Genomic DNA, 19,717 nt, shown 5'->3' on the forward strand with positions numbered 1-19,717 from the left:
AGAAAATGGGAATGGGTATAGTAAAGAAATAAAGGTTGTGTCCAGATGAGGCGTGGATATAGCAACCATCTGCAAAATGAAAGGAAAGAACTCAACAAAACAAACACAACATAATGGTGGCAGAGGTTTGATCTAAAGTGGTTGGACTCAGTATTGAGTCCAGATGTTTGTAGACTTGAGACATTGGGCTTCATTGCAACACACTAGCAGGCCGTTGGCAAGTTAGATTGGGAACAAGACAGAGAATTGAAATGGCAAGCGACAGGAAACTCGGGGTCATGCTCGTGGATTGAACAGAGGTGTTCCACAAAGAGGCCATCCAGCTTGGTGTAGAGGAGAGGGTGAATACAGTATACTAAATTGATAGAAGTGCAAGTAAATGTTTCACGTGAAAGGAATGTTTGGGGTGTTGGCTTGTAAGAAGGGAGGAGGTGTAAGGACAGGCGTTGTGGAGGATTGCTCCCTTGGGAATAATGAAAAGGGAGGGTAGGGGAGGATGGGCTTTGTAGTGGCATCTCACAGGAGCTGGCGAAAATGACAGAGGATGATTTGTTGATTACTGAGGCTATTGGGCTGGAAGGTTCCTATTGTGGCTCTGGGAAAGAAGGGGAGAGGTGAGAGTAGAATTGTAAGAAGTGTTTTTGATCTGGTGGAGAACCCTGTCAACTACAGCGAGAGGAATGAAACCAGAGAGAAAATGATGGAAAATCTCAGCAGGTCTGGTAGCATCTGTAGGGAGAGAAAAGAGCTAATGTTTCAAGTCCAGATGACCCTTTGTCAAAGCAGAAAGATGAAATATAGTGGGAGGATTACTCAGTTGAGGAGAAAGGAAAACATTTTGGAAGTGTTAATGGGGAAGGTCATATATGGAGATGAAGAAACAGAGTTTCCTGGCCCCTAACTGTTTCTTCTTCACTATGGATGACTCCCATCACCAAATTTCACCTTTCTGCTTGTGCCACTGCTGAAACTCATCCATGCTTTTGTTTCCCCTGGACTCAGCTATTCCAGTGCTATTCTAGCTGACCATCTATGTCCAATCTCCTTAAGCTTGACTGTATTTTAGTTCATCCCACTTCCCCTTCACCGATCATACCTGTGCTTGCTGAATGGCTCCCGTTTTGGCAACCTAGCTGTCGCTTTACCTCTCTTCTGCTTTGAGATGCTTCTTAAAGCATATCTTTCCCAAACTTTGAGTGACCTGCTCATTCACGAGGCACGTTGTCACACTTTGTTTAACTTTCCATTTTACTTTATTAAAGACACTACACCAATCCAAGTTGTTTAAATCTCTCCATTGCCTTGCTCCTCCAATCTCTAGTCCTCTGAGATCTGAGTGCTCGTTTAATTCTGCCTTCCTGTGCATCTAATGTCATTGCTCCAGTATTAATGCCGGTGTCTTCAGTTGCCTATTTCCTAAACTCTGGAATTAGCTCCCTGAATGTCATCTCCTCTTTCTTTACCTCATTCCTTCTTTAAGGAGGCGGTGGTAGCCGGGGGAGGGGGGTGTGCAAGCAGGAAAGTGGAGTTACAGTCTCAGATCGTCCTTGATCTTATAGAATGACAGAACAGGCGGAATGGCCTACTCCTCCTGTTATGATTGTAAGATGCTCCTCAAAAAACAACTTTAACCAAGCATTTGGATCATTTTATGTGCTTCAGAGTCACCTTGATTGGTGATGTTCTTTGGATCATATTATAGGTTAAAGATGCTATACAAGCTATTAACAAAAGAGCCAATTTATTTCCTACTGCATACCTGTGAGCTGAAACCTGAGGATTACAAACAGCTGCAAATGTAATCTGAGATTTACAAGCAGTATGTTTGACATGCATTGTCCATTCAGACTACTACCCCAAGGGAGTGTTTGAGCAAAGGTTTCAGGGCAGGTTTAGCTCTGTTCCACCTCAGCAGCTAAACATCAGGTGGACTCAGACCATTAGTGAGCAATGCCGCAGGAGATCCATGAGTATTGCACGTTTACATTAAGTTGTTAAATAAGTGTCTATTTGAGTGCTGTGCTTGGATCGTGGGAGTTATGTGACTGGATCCTGATGAGAACCTGACAAAGGGCGGCATGGTGACAGTGGTTAGCACTGTTGCCTCACAACGGCGGGGACCCAGGTTCAATTCTGGCCGTGGATGACTGTGGAGTTTGAACATTTTCCACGTGTCTGCGTGGGTTTCCTCCAAAAGATGTGCAGGTTAGGTGGATTGGCCATGCTAAAATTGCTCCTTTGTGTCCAAAAACTTACGTCGGTTACAGGAATGGGGCAGGGCAGTGGGCTTAGGGTTAGGGTGCTCTTTTGGAGGGCTGGTGCTGAATGGCCTCTTTCTGTCCTGTTGGTATTCTATGATTCGAAGTTTAAGGTAGAAACTACTGGTGGACTTCTGGTGATGGCGGGTGGGAGGCAGCTGCACATTGGAGGGCTCCCGTTCGGGAACGGCATTGTCGGGGTTTAACGCCTGGTCCTAAGGGCAGTGAAGGCAGTAAACGTCGGACAAAAGCACAGTAAAGGGAAATGTCGAGGATCAGGAACAGCTGAAAGTCCATCGGGGAATGGAAGGGTCACTGCGGGGTCGGCAAGGAAAATGGAGGCTGGAGCACCAGGGGAGGCCACGTTGCTTACGGCTGAAGAAATAACTAAGGTTATGGCCGTGGAATTCGAAAGGCATTTCACAAAACACTTGGGAGTCAATGAGGAAGGAGATGGGGCGATTTTGAAAGTGCTAGTAGAGGAGGCGATTACCCCGGTGAGGACGGCGGTGGCGAGCGCAGTGGTGGAGGTGCAGGAGCAGGGCGAGGCGCTGAAGGAAGTGGAAGAGACATTATTGAAGCACGGTGATCAACTTACCTTGATGGGGAAGGAGATGCGGAAGGTGATAGTGATCAACAAGGATCTGCGAGGCAAAATGGAAGACCTGGAAAACAGATCCAGGTGACAGAATTTGAGGATTGTGGGGCTGCCCGAAGGAGTGGAAGGCCCAAGGCCGACTGAGTATTTTGCCACGATGTTGGCGATATAAACTGGATCGGGCTCATTGGTTGTGGAGGCCTGTACCAAAGGCGAGTGAGCCACCAAGAGTAGTGACTCTGTGCTTCCGTAGGTACAGTGTGAAGGAGAAGGTCCTGTGCTGGGCTAAGCAGAAGCGGGTGGTGCAGTGGGCTGGAGCTGGTATACGTGTATACCAGGACTATACGGTAGAGCTGGCGAGGAGGCGGGCTGCCTTCAACCGGGTGAAGAGGGTACTGTACATTAGCAAGATGCAGTGTGGCATGGTATATCCAGCGAAGCTGAGGATGACTGACAAGTTTAAGGACTTTTATTTTGGGACGGCGGAAGCAGCGGAGGAGTTTGCGAAGGCAGAAGGACTGTGGCAGAATTTAGAAATGGCCATGTACCGATGTGGCCTCATGACTATTTTTTCTATTTTGTTTCACTGCGTGCTGGTGTAAAGGAGCCAATGTTGTATATATTTGGACAAGGGAAGTGATGGGACTTTCACTCTCAATGAGGGTTCTTTGGGGTGTGGGTGTGTATGCGGGGTTGGTGTGCTAAAAGGGATTTCTGGGTTTTCCTGGGGCCGGGCAAGGGGGAAAGAGACCCGAGCGGGGGCCTCCACGCTGGCCGGTTTAAGCTGGCCAGTGAACGGGAGTGAGGTGGGGGGAGGGGCTGCGGCCATCGGAGCCTGGCAGAACAGGGACCGATGGGTCTTGCCGGGGTGGAAAGTTAGGGGAAGGAACCGAGGTTGGGGGGAGGAGTTTTCCAAGAGGAAGTGGAGGGGAGGAGTTGGGGAGGGGGTGTTTACAACTCTTGGGTGTCATTTGCGGTATTCTTTCGGAGGTTGGATGGCATTGAGTGTCAGGGGTCGGGGGGGGGGGGGTGGACTCTGTAGATTAATGGTGACTCGTTTTTCTTTTTCTCCTTTGTTTCTTTTTCCCACCGTGGGAGGGTTTGTCTTATTTAATGCATATATTGACAGGTGGGCCTTTGTTTGGGGTGGTGGGAGGATGGGATCATTGTTGTTGTTAAGGGGATTGACTTTGTATTTGTTATCGTTTACTGTCTGTGGGTGGGGTGTAAAATTTGAAGGAAAATGTGAAAATGGAGAATAAAAACATTCTTTTTAAAAACTACTGGTGACAAATGGCTCATCCAGTCATTGGAAGTGTAGGTTTTCTCCAGGAGAAGTCTTCTATTTGCTGCCATTCCTTTTAGCACAGTTGATTATCTTTATAAGTTGGTCCTGGAGGGTGGAGAAGGGTTTTTCAGTCTAACTGGACAGAGTTTGAGAAGAAGGTACATTGACTAAAAGTAGAGTTAGCTTTTTTTTCTGGAATGATTCTGAAGCACTTCAGGTGTTCTCTACACTATTGCATCTTTATATAGATGGAAGAGAACTGGTGGATGTGAGTGGTTGGAACCGATAGGGAGAAATAGGGAGAGGTGGCGGAACAAAAGGAGTAGAGAGGGATAGAAAGAAGGGGGAGGAGAGAAGATGAGGAAAGGGAGATATGAAAGTTGGGGGGACTGAAGCGAGAGGTTTTCTCACTAACTTGTACATAACCTTTAATATGTTTATATATTTCTATGATTATCAAAAAAAATCTCCCAGTATAATTACAAAATTAATTTTGTTCTTGCCACACTTTCTTAAAAAAATAATGTAGTTGCCTGTCTAATACGCTGCTGCTCCCTGCGTATTGCACAGTTCCAGATAGAAGCCACAAAACTCTCCCACAAGTTACGGCATTAAGTAGATTGGTATTGCTGGAGGCAAATAATGATTCCATTGAGCTATTCTGCATGCATTGGGCTTGTGACCAGCCACCAGCTCCCTCCCTTGTACCACCCTTGAACTAGCTGCTCAATCAAGTTTTCTTTATGATGGCCTGATTTCAATCTGGGGTAATCCAGAACACAGCATCTTGCGTCACATCTCTGGTGCCGCTGCCTATTTCACCCATATACCTTCTTTGATGATACATTCTTTTAGACTTCCTTATTTATACTAATCTCCTTTGTTTGTACTGTGAGTGCTTTGTTTGTATTCCAGAAAGAGAAGAGAACTGCAGGGTTTTGGAGAAGATGGCCATGAACTGACGACAGGTAAAAAATGTTTTCAACCCTGTCAAACCTCTTGGTTTAGAGTTTCTTTATGCAATCTGGTTCTCCCAGTGTGTTTCACGGTTTAATACCTCATTATCGTAACTTTGTCATTCATGGGGGAATGGTTGTCACTCTTTTTTTCCGCAGTGCCCCATTCCATCACCTGTTACATGTTCTCTCCCTGCACTTACTCGTGCTGTTTGTGTTGATGTTGCACAACAGTTAATGCACAGGTTTGCAAAATTATCATCATTCTGGTTTGACTTGTCGTGAAGCAGTTCTGACTCACTGGCATTGTTTAGTTCTGGATGACTGGGTGTTCACTTAGCTTTGAGCAGTATCACAGCTGAATTTTGTACACTTTTGGAGGAAAATTATTTTCAATGGTGAATCACAAATTCACAACACCGGATAATTTATCTGACAGTAAAAAATAAGGCGATCGTTTTTTTAAAAAGAGACATTCCGAGGTTGGAGATTCACAATTATGTATTATGGGAACTATATCAACATGAATAATAAATAGTTTGAGTGCAGAATGATTTGATGAGAATAAAGAGTAAGTAATCAGTAAGGATCAACAACTCCTCCTCCACGATGGGGCCTCACAAAGCTGCTTACTTAGCCCCCTACTATCCCCTAAACACACACAACTCTGTCAAAATTTGGCTCCAACTCCTACTACAAGTTTGCTGATGACACAAATGTAGTTGGTCAAATCTTGAAAGTGATGAATCAGAGCACAGGAGAGAGATAGGGAACCTAGTGGCACGGTGTAACAACAACAATCTCTCCCTCAACACAGCAAAACTAAAGAGCTGGTTATTAACTTCAGGAAGCAAAGTATCGTACACACCCCTGTCCGCGTCAATGGTGCCGAGGTGGAGATGGTTAGCAGTTTCAAATTCCTGGATGTACACATCACCAACAATCTGATCTGGTCTGCCCACTTTGACGCTATGACCAAGACAGCACAATAGCTGCTAAACTTCCTCAGGGAACCAAGGAAATTTGGCATGTCCACATTGACTCTTACTAATTTTTACAGATGCACCATAGAAAGCATCCTATCTAATAAAATTGTTTATTAAAAAAAAAGAAAGCATCCTATCTGGTTGCATCACAGCCTGGTATGGCAACTGTTTGGCCCAAGACCGTAAGAAACTAAAGAGAATCATGAACACAGCCCAGTCAATCACGCAAACCGCCTCCCATGCATTGACTCTCTGTACATCCTGCTGCCTTGGGAAAGTGGGCAGCATAATCAAAGACCCCTCATACCCGGGTTATTCACTCTTCCAATTTTTTCCATCGGGCAGGAGATACATGCACTAGCAAGTTCAAAAAATGCTTCTTCCCCGCTCTTACCAGACTCCTGAATGACTCTCTTATGGACTGATCTGATTTCTTCACACATCTTCTCTACTGAGTAGTACTGCACTCTGTATGCTTCCCTGTTGCCTGTGCCTGTGTATTTACTTTGTGTATTTATGTATGTCCTATATTATTTTTCACGTATGGAATGATCTGTCTGGACTGTACACAGAACAATACCTTTCACTGTACCTCAGTACACGATACAATCCAAATTCGAAGAGAGATGTAAATTGTTTCTGCAACCTTCAATGATGGAAACATGTGAGTGATATGAAGTACAAAATGGTGCACTTTTCTCCACCTAGCCACCAGGTGGCATGCCTGGCCATGTTTCGGAAGCTCTTGCGCCACCATATTTTGTGTTTGGCTTTGCCACAGCCAAGCTTCTCATCAGGTTGGAAAAAGTAAACCTTGGGGTGCACCGGAAAGATTGCATTTTCTGATTAAAGACCGGATAACAGGAGAAAGGATAAATTGAAGGGGTGAGGGGGTCTAGGCGAGTACGTTTCTTTCCGTGCACTCTTTTTGAATGTGTTTTTTTTTTCAAGAACATCCACTTGTTCCCAATGTGAAGATCCCTCCAGGAGGTCCCAGTTTGCAGGATTCCTAGTTTGATTGGTATGGGTTTAGTTTTTGTGAAGCGTAATGAGGCAGATTTAAAGTCACATTTCTGAATTTTGCAGTGACTCCATGGTAGATTGTACATAGTAGATGACAGGGTAGGTGGAGGCTAGTGTGGAGCGTAAACATTGGCATGGACCGGTTGGACTGAATGACGTGTTTCCATCCCGTAAACACTATGAAATGTTGTGGTACCCACATGGACAGAGTATGGCATACACCCAACTGTCGTCTTAGTTTGTAACTATTAACAGGCATGTTGTGTTCTGGCTGCCTCCATAACGACATTAATCTGCCTTTGACTCCAACTCTCGCTTCCTGCTTCACACGTCCAAGATTTAATGGCTATGGCAATGGTTAGGAACTGCACTTTACTCAGTGCAGTTTGTCTATTTTGGAGTTTATAGTTTTGTCTTGTGCTCCATAGAGTGTTTCTGTCCTCCATGAGCGCTCTCATTTTTGATTTGACCGCCGAAAGGGCATCCCTGTGGAATCCAGGGGAAAGTAGGAATTGCTCAGTGAAGAACGTGCTCCCATCTGGTTCGTCTTGTGCCATTCTGGTAGTGGTAGAATACAGTAACAATGGAGTTGTTAACTAATCATAACAATTAATCTTTATATTAATTAGTCTGCACCAAAGGTAGACATGAGTTGAGAGAAACCCCCAGTGGTAGAGAACCTTGGGACTGACGGGGGCCAAAGTCACTTGTTCCTCACAAACATGCTACCCTTACCACACGTCATCTCTCAAATTGTTCACTTGAGAGCAAATGTGCTGCCTAGCCCAAGATGGAGCAGGGGCCCAGGGGATCAGATTTGTCATGGCTGGTGTGCTTCATTGAAGTAAATGTTCCAATCTCACTTTTTGAGTTGCATTTTAAAATCTGGCACCTTTATTGCACCTTTCTGAATCTGTGTATTTATCTGAATGTTATATTCCAGTTTCGTTTCCCCCCCCCCCCCCCCCCCCACTTTTTTCATTGTGTATAAAACTTACTCTCAAGTAGCCATCCTCATTTCCTTCTTCCCAATTTTGTTTCTGTAAATCTCTATGACTTGTTCTTTCTCTCGGCTTCTTTCCTTCTCCCGCCCCTCCTGAGACTTGCCGGAGAGTCTGTACTCCAGCTGCTGCTATATTGGCTGCTCATTGAACAGTATGGGAATAGGGAGGGAGGTGAATAATTTACCTGACAACTGTTGGTTCCCTGGTGGCCTCTGATAAAAAGAGGAGCATTCGCAGACTGTTTAATGTCTTCACTTTGGATTTATTGTTGTGTTTTTAGCTAAGTGATCAATTACTTAAGCTTCCTTAACATGTGTTAGTGGTGTTCAGTACAACCCTTATGTTTCTGTTAATTTATTGAGACAGCACCTTGCAGAGACCATCAACTATCTGTGTTGGGTGCTTCTCGTCTAAATCTATCTTGAATCTGTTCCTCTCAGAAACCCGCCAATCGCCTACCTGTACTTTCATGCCCCGCCCCTGTCCTTTGCTTTGCTCTGTATTAGAAATATTTCATTTTGCATTGTTGGATTCTTCCTCTTCCTAAATGTTTTCTGTTAATACACACATTTCAGTTTAATTTCCCTATATGTTGCCAGAATAGGAAGCTTTACTTCCTTGTTCTAGTCCCAGTTTTCTGTGTGTGCTTCCAACATTTCTCTTTGAATGCTGGATAGGAGGGACAGCGCTGACTTGACGAATGTTGAGTTTTGATGCCGGGTTATCTCCAAATTGGCATCCAGCAAGAGTCCAGGCTCCCATCCCAGCTGCTTGCTGGCAGGCAATCCTCATCACTGAGGAGATATGGGACATCTGAAATGACCTGAAAAATATGTTTCATGCCCCTGACTGACCTGTGATTTTTCAGGCAACCCTGTTCAACATTCTATACATTTCACAAGTAAGAAGAAAGACTTGTGTTATAAAGTGCCTTTCGTGACCTTGGGATATCCTATAGTGCTTTATATCCAATTAAGCAGTTTTTGACATGATTTATTGAGCCGTTGCTGTAATGGGAGCAACAACTGATTTGGATATTCATCGAATCATAGAATTTACCATGCAGGAGGCCATTCGGCCCATTGAGTCTGTACTGGCCCTTACAAAGAGCACCCTACTGAAGCTCACATATCTACCCTAACCCAGTAACCCCCACTTAACATGTTTTGGACCCTCAGGGCAATTTAGCATGGCCAATCCACCTAACTTGTACATCTTTGGACTGTGGGAGGAAACCCACGCAGGCACTAGGAGAACGTGCAGACTCCACGCAGACAGTGACCCAGCCAGGAATCGAGCCTGGGACCCTGGAGCTGTGAAGCAACTGTGCTAACCACTATGCTACCGTACTGAGAGAGCCCACCAAGAAGCAATATTATGATGATATTGGGGGTTGGTTGACTTCCAACTGAGACAACAGATGGGACTTAATTTAATGTCAAATCTGAAGGACGGTACCTCTAATAGTGCAGCACCCCCTAAGTACTGCACTGGAGATTAAATTAGATTATATGCTCAAGTCTTCAGACAGGGACTTCTGACTCCAATGAGGCCACTACAACTGAGCTACAGGCTGCACATTGATTCTTAAAAACAACTTAATTTGGTATCCCCCCCAGGCTCCCAGATCTTCTGACACTCCAAATATTGCCACCTCTGATCTCGGAGTCACCCTCCTTTCCAGGACCTCTGACATGACATCTGAAAATCCCTGCCAGAATCCCCTCAGACTCGGACACGCCCAAAACATACGTACATGGTTCGCAGGACTTCCCCCGCACCGACCACACCTGTCCTCCACCTCCTCAGAAAAACTGCTCATCCGGGCAACAGTCATATGAGCCCTGTGGACCTCTTAAACTAAACCTGGCACGACGAGGATTCATTAACTCTCCTCAGGGCCTTCTCCCTTAACCTGGCTTCAGCTCCCCTCCCAACTCTTCCTCCCACTTCCTTTCACCTCCCCGATTGGGACCCCTTCCCACTCCATCAGTCCTTTGTCTATTTCCGAGACCTTCCCCTTCCCAACCCCTGTTTTAGACGTCACCTTATCTTGTAGTCCCCTTAGAGGGAAATTCCGCTAATGTTTAATGGTACGTCAATCAAATGTAAGCTCGACACAGAAGCAAGGGCCAACGACTAAAAATCAAGCCAAATATGGTTCCAAGTGCAGTGTTCCTAAAGGACTATAACGGTCATCAGATCACGGCCTAAGGAGCATGTGAGCTCGAAGTCACTGTCAAAGACAGGACGTGCAGGATAATATTCTCCGTAGTGGAGCCAGAGCATGAGTCGCCAATTGGAGTGGAGGCTTGTGAAGAGCTTGGGCAGGTGTACACTGCAGAAAGCATGGCACCCGGTCAATATATATTAATTGAATCAATCATGAAGGACTATCCAGAGGTATTTCAAGGATTTGGCACTCTGCCTTTTACATATTGCATCTAATTGAAGGAGAATCCAAAGCCAGTCATGCACGTGCCCATATGTGTGCCTGCTCCACTGAAGGACAAACTGAAAGCTGAATTACACAGAACAACGGCTCTAGGAGCCATCAGGTGCAGAGAGGAACCTATCGACTGGGTTAATTCCGTATTAAAAAGAAGAATGGTGAGCTGAGGATATGTATGGACCCCAAGGATCTCAACTTGAACATCAAAAGGGAACACTACGCTATCCTGAAGAGGAAGGAAAGAAAGCTTGCTCAATGGCTGGAGCAAAGTGTTTCAGCAAGTTGGAAGCATTGCATGGCTTCTGGCAGCTCAAGCTGGAGAAAGCAAGCACAAGGCTTGTATACGTTTAACACACCATTCGGGCGAAACTGCTTCCTGAGAATGCTGTTCAGCATAATTTGGCGTCTGAGATTTTGCATCGTGCCATGGAGCACGTAGTGGAAGACTTGCCAGGCGTCTGCATCTATGTCGATGATATCATAATCTGGCGATCCACGAGTGAAGAGCATGATGAAAGGATTCTTCGAGTTCTACAGCGGGTAAAAGAAAAATGGCCTCAAGCTCAATCAAACAAAATGCCAAATCGGGGTTGATACTTTCACCTTTGTAGGGGACAGGCTCTCAGCCAAAGGTGTGACAAAACGATTAAGGCCATTCTAACGATGCCACAACTCACAGACAAAAAAGGCATCTTACATATACTTAACATAGATCATAGAATTTACAGTGCAGGAGGAGGCCATTTGGCCAATTAAGTTTGCACCCGCCGTTGGAATGAGCACCCCACACCTCCACCAACTGTAACCCAGTAACCCCACCTAACCTTTTTGGACACTTAAGAGACAATTTAGCATGGCAAACCCATCTAACCTACACATCTTTGGAGGAAACCAGAGCACCGGAGGAAACCCACGCAGACATGGGGAGAATGTGCAGACTCCGCGCAGACAGTGACCCAAGCCGGGAATCGAACCTGGGACCCTGGAGCTGTGAAGCAACCATGCTAACCACTGTGCTACCGTGCTGCCCATACTTGGGATGATCAACTTTGTGGTCTAGTTAAGTCCCAATGTAGGCTCCCAAAAGATCCCAGCTCCGAGACTTAATAAGTAAGGACGTAGTGTTTCAATGGTCTCCCAAACACAAGCAGGAGTGGCAAGCATTGTGTGTCTTGCTGATGACTGCGCCCTTACTCTCCTTTGACCCGGCAAAAAAGACACGGATTTTGACTGATACATCCCAGGATGGCCTCAGAGCGGTTTTACTTCAGCAGGGTGCAGACGGCAGCGGGCTGCCGGTGGTATACACGTCTAGAGTGATGACTGAAACAGAACTCAAGTATGTGCAGATAGAAAAGGGATGCCTTGGGTTAGTCACGGGTCTAGAAAAAGTCAATGATTATGTGTACCAGCTGCCAGCGTTTCTGCTGGAGACAGACCCATGGGCCACTTGTTTCCATTGTGTCAAACATCCCCGAGAATACAACGCCTAATGACTTTGACCTCATCTATACGCCAGGCAAGTACCTTGCAGTCGCCGACACGCTTTCTCGAACCACGGGCATCAAAGTGGTACACCTAGTTGAGGAGGATGTCCAACTACATGTTGATCTCGTCGCTGCATCGCTTCCAGTCTCCGATGAGAAGTCACGCCTAATAAAGGCAGAAACAGCCAAGGACATAGCCCTCCAAAAGGTAATCAAATGTCTCCCAGAGGGATGGACTATGGGTTCCTGCTCTGGGTACTACAATGTGCGGTCAGAATTGAGTGAGGCAGATGGCCTTCTCCTACGGCAGCACTGAATTGTGATTCCGCATTCCTTGAGATCGCTCATGTTCAAGAAGCTCCATGAAGGGCACCTGGGCATTGAGAAGTGTAAGCGCAGGGCCAGGGATACAATCTATTGGCCAGGCATCATCCAAGACATTGCAGGCATGGTCGACCACTGTGACACCTGTCAAAAATTTTGCTGCAAGCAAAACAAAGAGCCGGTGTATTTCGGTGGCAGAAAGTGGGTATGGATCTGTTCTACTTCAATGGGAGAGACTACCTTGTAGTTATTGACTACTTCTCGAACTATCCGGGGGTTGCACAGCTGACGAACCCAACTGCTCGGTGTGTCATACAACATGCCAAAGCGATTTGTGCCTGGCAATGTATACCAACCATTGTCATGTCAGACTATGACTTTATTTCATGAGTGGACTGAATTTGCCCACCACTATGTATTTTAGGCACATCGTAAAGCAGCTATGAAAGAAAGCCTTTGATAGCCAGAAAGACATCTATTTGGTGCTTCTAAGCTGTCGTTCAGTGCCCCGTATCAATGGACTGTCGCCAGCACAGCTACTCATGAACAGACCGCTATGGACGACCCTGCCTTACATGACGGCTCCCCCTGTAGATCGACGGATGGAGTTGAAATTGCTTTTTCAAAAGAGGAAGCAGAAAGAGGTCTATGATAGATCCACAAGGAAGCTCCAGCCACTGCATCCAGGGGATACCATCAGACTCGGATGCCAACTGCAGTGGTTGGTTAAAACTGGCAAAGGTCTTGCAACAGGCAGGTCCGCAGACGTATCTGGTGCTTACTTAGGATGGTTCAGTTCTGTGAAGGAACTGAAGAGCCCTCCTGAAAGTGCAACGGCCTTTCGTGCTGAGTCCAGCAGAAGAACTGGCATGCAATCCCAAACTTAAGAACACAGACCACAGACCCAATGGAGCCAGTGATCAAAGACGCATCCGCAACAGTAAATGAGGAAAGAGCAGGAATACCAGCAACCAATGTAGATGGTACACGATCGCCAATTCACTCAGGAGGTCAACCAGATTATGGCGCAAGCCTGACAGACCGAACTTGTAATAAAATGTGTACAGCCTACGTTTAAAGCCTTCATGCATATCAAGTTGTTTAAAGAGCAGTCATGTTGTAAATATGAATGCCTCCAAAGGATGGAGGAATGTGGTGATATGCATACACAAACAAATATATATAGTTGCATATCGGTGCATAGAACTATCGGTATGACCTCCGGCCAGCAGATGGTGTCAGACATCCATCATGTGATTGGAGGGACCCACCAGTTGGTCGTAGGACGTACATTAGGATAGTTGCACTTAGAGTAACTCCTGGAGTATTCAAGTAACTTTGTATAGTAATCTGTTAGTTATCTTTCCACATGTTTGTCAATAAATCATCATTCCAGTTACACAACCAGATGTTCTGTGTATGTCATTACAACGGTGGGATCACACAACACAGAGGACATTGATTTAAAGTAAATGGCAAAAGAACCAATGGCGACGGAAGGAAAATCTTTTTTTATGTAGTGTATGAGTCAGTCCTAATGTGGTACAGGAAGCCATTCAAACGGGCAGTTAATAGGAATGTAGTGGTAAAAGGGGACAGTTTCGTCTGGTGGATAGACCCAGTTCTGTGCAATTGAGACTGATAATAACGAGATCATTATTTTTTCCATTTAAGGGACAATTTAGCATAGCCAATATACCTAGCCTGCACAGCTTTGGGTTGTGGGGGTGAGACTGGATTGTTATCTGTGCTCTCCCCACTGATGTTGAGATTGTCCAGCATTTTCTGTTTTTTTTCAGATTCCAGCATCTGCAGTAATTTGCTTTAATCTTTTAAATAAATATTTATGCTTGATTGGATGCAGAGGGGGTGTATGGCTCTCACAATGTTGTGAGCAATCAGCACACACCTCAGTGCATTTGCCCTTGCTTTACATGAAAATGAAAATCGCTTATTGTCACGAGTAGGCTTCAATGAAGTTACTGTGAAAAGCCCCTAGTCGCCACATTCCGGCGTCTGTTCGGGGAGGCTGTTACGGGAATCGAACCGTGCTGCTGGCCTGCCTTCAAAGCCAGCGATTTAGCCCAGTGTGCTAAATAGCCCCTATGCAAATCACTTCAGTCATACCAGATGAAAAAAAGCTACACAGATGGAAACCAGTGGAATGTGGCAACTCTTGTGTGGGCAGCAGTCAACAAAATGTCTCATGGGCCACATTCAGCATCCTGATGGATCGCATGCGGCCCCGGGCGGCAAGTTGTCCACCACTACTTTAATGGCCAGTAGATAATACATATTAATACATATGTATTTCCATTTGAGCTGACAATTTATCCATTTAGTTACAAGTGCTTGGCACATGCAGATGCAGAGCCTTTAGTTCTGTCTTTTTACTATTTTTGCAAACTCTGGCTGGCACACTTGTTCTCTTTAGCCCTTGCTGTCACACTGATTTTATTCTCCTTATTGCTACCCTGCACTTTTGCCTCTCCATCGCTCTTTAACACCTTTCCTCATTTGGTCCCTCACCCCAACTACTGTTTAGTTTAAAACCCTCTCTGCAGCCCAAGTTATACAGCTCGCATGGCTCAGGTGAAGATTACCCAATGGTACAGTTTCCACCTTCCCAATACTGGTGCCAATGCTTCATAAATAAAAACCTGTCTCTCCTACATCAATCTTTGAGGCATTCATTGAATTCTCCAATCTTGTTTACCCTATATCGATTCAGCATCCAATCAAGCATAAATATTTATTTAAAAGATAAATATTTATAGATAGATAGAACAGTACAGCACAGAACAGGCCCTTCGGCCCTCGATGTTGTGCCGAGCAATGATCACCCTACTTAAACCCACGTAACCCGTATACCCGTAACCCAACAATTTCCCCCCCCCCATTAACCTTACACTACGGGCAATTTTAGCATGGCCAATCCACCTAACCCGCACATCTTTGGACTGTGGGAGGAAACCGGAGCACCCGGAGGAAACCCACGCACACACGGGGAGGACGTGCAGACTCCACACAGACAGTGACCCAGCCGGGAATCGAACCTGGGACCCTGGAGCTGTGAAGCATTGATGCTAACCACCATGCTACCGTGAGGCCCCCATAAGGGCAGCAGGGTAGCATGGTGGTTAGCATAAATGCTTCACAGCTCCAGGGTCCCAGGTTCGATTCCCGGCTGGGTCACTGTCTGTGTGGAGTCTGCACGTCCTCCCCCTGTGTGCGTGGGTTTCCTCCGGGTGCTCCGGTTTCCTCCCACAGTCCAAAGATGTGCGGATTAGGTGGATTGGCCATGCTAAATTGCCCGTAGTGTCCTAATAAAAGTAAGGTTAAGGGGGGGGGGGGTTGTTGGATTACGGGTATAGGGTGGATACGTGTGTTTGAGTAGGGTGATCATGGCTCGGCACAACATTGAGGGCCGAAGGGCCTGTTCTGTGCTGTACTGTTCTATGTTCTAAAAGCAAATTACTGCAGATGCTGGAATCTGAAACAAAACAGAAAATGCTGGACAATTTCAACATCAGTGGGGAGAGCACAGAAAAACGTTTTGAGTCTGGATGACTTTTTTTCAAAGCTAGGAGATCCGGAAATAAAATTAGATTTCTACTGTGTAGGGGGTGGGGTGAGTGGAGCAGTGGGGCTCGATATGGGGCCAGTGATAGATGGAGATTGACAAAGATGTCGTGGACAAAAAAGACAAAGGGAATGTAAATGGTGGTGATCATGGCTAAGAAGGGTGCTGATAGTGGCACATTAAGAGATTAAAATGTGTTAATGCCAGAACAAAGGTAAGAAGTGTGTCAAAGGACTACCTGGATCAGGGAACCCATAGTGAGGTGGGATAGGGGGAGGGGCGACTGGTGACTGTAAACGGATCGATGGAAGAAATTAAAATAAATTGATAGAAATAAAAATGGGGTGAAGGTGGCGGAGACCGTTCACAGTCTGACTCAAGGTTGCATCCAGAGGGCTATAACATGTCTAATATGCTGTTCCTCCAGCTTGCATTGGGCTTCTCTGGAACATTGCAGCAGGCCAAAGACGCATATGAGGGCAGGACTGTGAGCTGAAATGGCAAGCGACAGGAACATCTGGGTCCTGCTTGTGGACAGACCAAAGGTGTTCTGACAAACGGTGACCCAGTCTGTGTTTAGTCTCTCCAATGTAGAATAGACCGAATTGGGAGTAGCGAATGCAATACACCAGATTGAAGGATGTGCATGTGAAGTGCTGCATCACCTGAAGCAAGTGTTTAGTTCCTTCGATGGTGAACAGGAAGGAGCTAAAGGGGAAAGTGTTGCACCTCCTTGGATTTGTTTATTTGTTTTTACCACTAGAAGTTGATAATTCTATTAATATATGAATGGTTAAGTGTTGTCTATAACTTGTTCTGAAATATTTGGCATTTGTTGAATGTATTTAATCTTATTCAAGTGCCATAGTTAATGACCACGCCCGATTTCCATCCTGCAGCCCACTGAGATGAAAAGGGAAGCCACTGGTGCAGCCTACTCACTAGCCTAGGTTGCCCATCACTGCATTACAGAAACATGGCTGAAGGACGCCAAAGGCTGGGACCTGAATATGCAAGGGTGTATGACATCTCAGAAGGACAGGAAGCTCTAAACAGAGAAGGAGTAGCTCTCTTAATTAAGGTTGACAGTACAATCGAGTGAGATGACAGTTCTAAAGATCAAAACGTAGAATGAGTTTGGGTAGAGACAAGGTGTAGCCAATAATAGAAGTTACTATTATTGGTAGAAATAATGGTGGATTAGGAAAAAGGTATGGCGATAATCATGGGTGATCTTAATTTACATTAAGATTGGGCAAATCAGATTGAGAAATGTCGCCTGGACGTTGCGTGTTTTCAGGACAGTTTCTTAGAGCAGCAAGTTCTAGAGCCAATCGGGGAGGAAACTACAACAGATCAGTCATGTTTGATTCATGAAACTATATTAATTAATTAATGACCTCATAGTAAATGGGCTGTTAGGTAGCAGTGATCTAAAATGATTGAATTCTGTTTGAGAGTGACACGAGTGGGTCTGAAACTAGTGTTTTAAACTTAAGGGCAATTATGTGGGTATGAAGATAGAGCTGCCCAAAGTGAAGTAAGAAGTAAGGTTGAAGAATAGGTCTGTAGAGATGCAGAGGCAGACATTTAAGGAGATATTTCATAACACTCAGCAAAGATGCATTCCAGTGAGAATAACTAATTGTGGCTAACTAAGGAAGTTAAAGATAGTATCAAATTGAAAGGAAAAGCATACAATTCCATGAAGATTCGTGGTAGATCAGAAGATTGGACAAAATAAAAAAAAAGGCAAAGAATGACGAAAAGGAAATTAGAGTATGAGAGGAAGCTAACTAGAAATATTAAAACATTGTCTCTCCATGTGTTTATAAAGGAAAAGTGTAACTAAAGTGAGCGCTGGTCCTACAGAAAGTAAATCTGGGGAATTCATAATGGGAAGTAAGGAAATGGTAGATTAATTGAACATACATTTAGTATCTTCACTGTCACAGATGCAAATAACGTGCCAGAAATACTAGTGAATCAGGAGATGAAAGAGAAAGAGGAACTTTAAATAATAATCAGGGAAAGGGTACTGAGAAAATAATTAGAACGAATAGCTGACAGACCCCAGGTCCTGATGGACTTCATCCTCGATTCTTAAAAAGAAAAGTGGCTGCTGAGATAGTAGACACATTGGTTTTAATTTTTCAAAAGTCTTTAGATTCTGAAGGTCCCGTCAGATTGGAAAATGGTGAATCTAAAGTCTTTATTCAAGGAGGGAGGCTAAAAACAGGAAACTATAGGCCAGTTAGTTTAATATCTGACATGGGGAGAATGCTAGAATCTATTCAGGAGGTTATAGCAGGGCAGTCAGAAACTCTTGATGTAATCCAATAGAGTCAACGTGGTTTTGTGCATATTAGTTAGCTAACTTGAAACAGAGTAGGCATAAATGGGTCATTTTTGGATTGGCAAGATACATCAAGTGGAGAGACAAAGGAATCAGTGCTAGGGCCTGAGCTGTATAAAGTCTACATCAGTGTTTTTCGAACCTTTTTGCCTGGGACCCATTCTTACCAACTGGCCATCCTTCCTGACCCACCCTGGCCGGTCTTTCAATGTGACAGGTGAGCCTGCTTGGTCCTCACAATCTCACTTGCTTTGTAGTTCAATGTTACATATCTGCTACAGACTTCACTGATGATTTAAGTTCTCGCTACATCCTTTGAAAAATCATCAAGAGGCTGTCCTCGAACTCGCCCTGCTTTGTCTTCAAATGGTTTTTTAAAAATATTTTTATTCATGACATTTTACATACTTTCTTAAAGACCAAACATCCTGTGGAGCGAAGATCTTCAGATGGGGGGGAGGTTAATTGCAGTCCTGGAGATAATGGCGGCTTGATGTTTGGGGTGGGGAACATCCAGAGGGAGAAGTGTCTGAGAGTTGGCGCTCAAACTCTGCAAGTTAGAGGTCCATACATCAGACAACAACAGCACCACTGTTGTCAGCAAGTTTAATAAAAATGATGGGGTTTGACCTGACAGAAGGGAGTGCAGCAAATTCAGAGGGAGATGGTTAGAGTGAATGCATGAGGGGGAACAGAGAAATTGAGATGGCCGATGCCATGCTGTCAATTTTCAGCGAGAAGATCAAGAGAAGGATAGTGGCCAGAAGCAGAGGTCCAAGTGGAGGGAGAATACTGAAGGCGGGCGAAATGGTCAGGGGGAGGACTCCTGCTCAATGGGGACAAAGGTGATGGAAGACCACAATGTCATTCCCAGCCTGAAATCTATTGAGGTGAGGACGTAAGGCAATAAAACTGAGTCCTATGCTAAGCACAGATCATTCAGCATCAGAGAGTGGAAGGTCAGAAGATATAGTGAATACATGGCAATAGGGAAGGTTAGAAGGGATGGGGACAGAACAAAGGGAGGGGAATGGGAGGAAGGATCTGTAAGGGCACCAGAACACAAGGAATGCAAGCTCCAACAACTTGTTGGAGTGGGTCTGGAATTGTGCTAGAGGCAGTTTAAATCAAGGCATTCAAGAGGGCATTAGATGATTACTTGAATAGAAGCAATATTCAGGGGTATGGGGAAAAGGCAAAGGAGTGGCACTGAGTTATGATGCAAGTTTGGAAAGCCGGTACAGACACGATGGGCCAAAGTGCCGCCTCCTGCGCATAGCAATTGTGATTGAACTTAACATCTGAAAGGAAGAATAAAGGACTGTTGAAGCATTGGATGATATTAAATTAAACTGTGGCAGGACAGCTTTGAGTTATTAGATAGATAGAACAGTACAGCACA

The 19,717-nt window shown here is 45.0% G+C and overlaps 1 protein-coding gene across 1 annotated transcript in view; it reads left to right on the plus strand.

Annotated features, from left to right (window-relative positions):
* smim7 (small integral membrane protein 7) overlaps positions 1-19,717 on the plus strand; it is a 60,206-nt gene that overhangs the window by 22,440 nt on the left and 18,049 nt on the right. Inside the window, exon 3 of the mRNA XM_038777224.1 lies at positions 5,060-5,112. Coding sequence (XP_038633152.1) covers positions 5,060-5,112 — 53 coding nt within the window. The remainder of the gene's footprint in view (positions 1-5,059; positions 5,113-19,717) is intronic.

The sequence above is a fragment of the Scyliorhinus canicula genome, chromosome 18 (assembly GCF_902713615.1).
Source record: "Scyliorhinus canicula chromosome 18, sScyCan1.1, whole genome shotgun sequence".
In the NCBI taxonomy this organism is placed as follows: domain Eukaryota; kingdom Metazoa; phylum Chordata; class Chondrichthyes; order Carcharhiniformes; family Scyliorhinidae; genus Scyliorhinus; species Scyliorhinus canicula.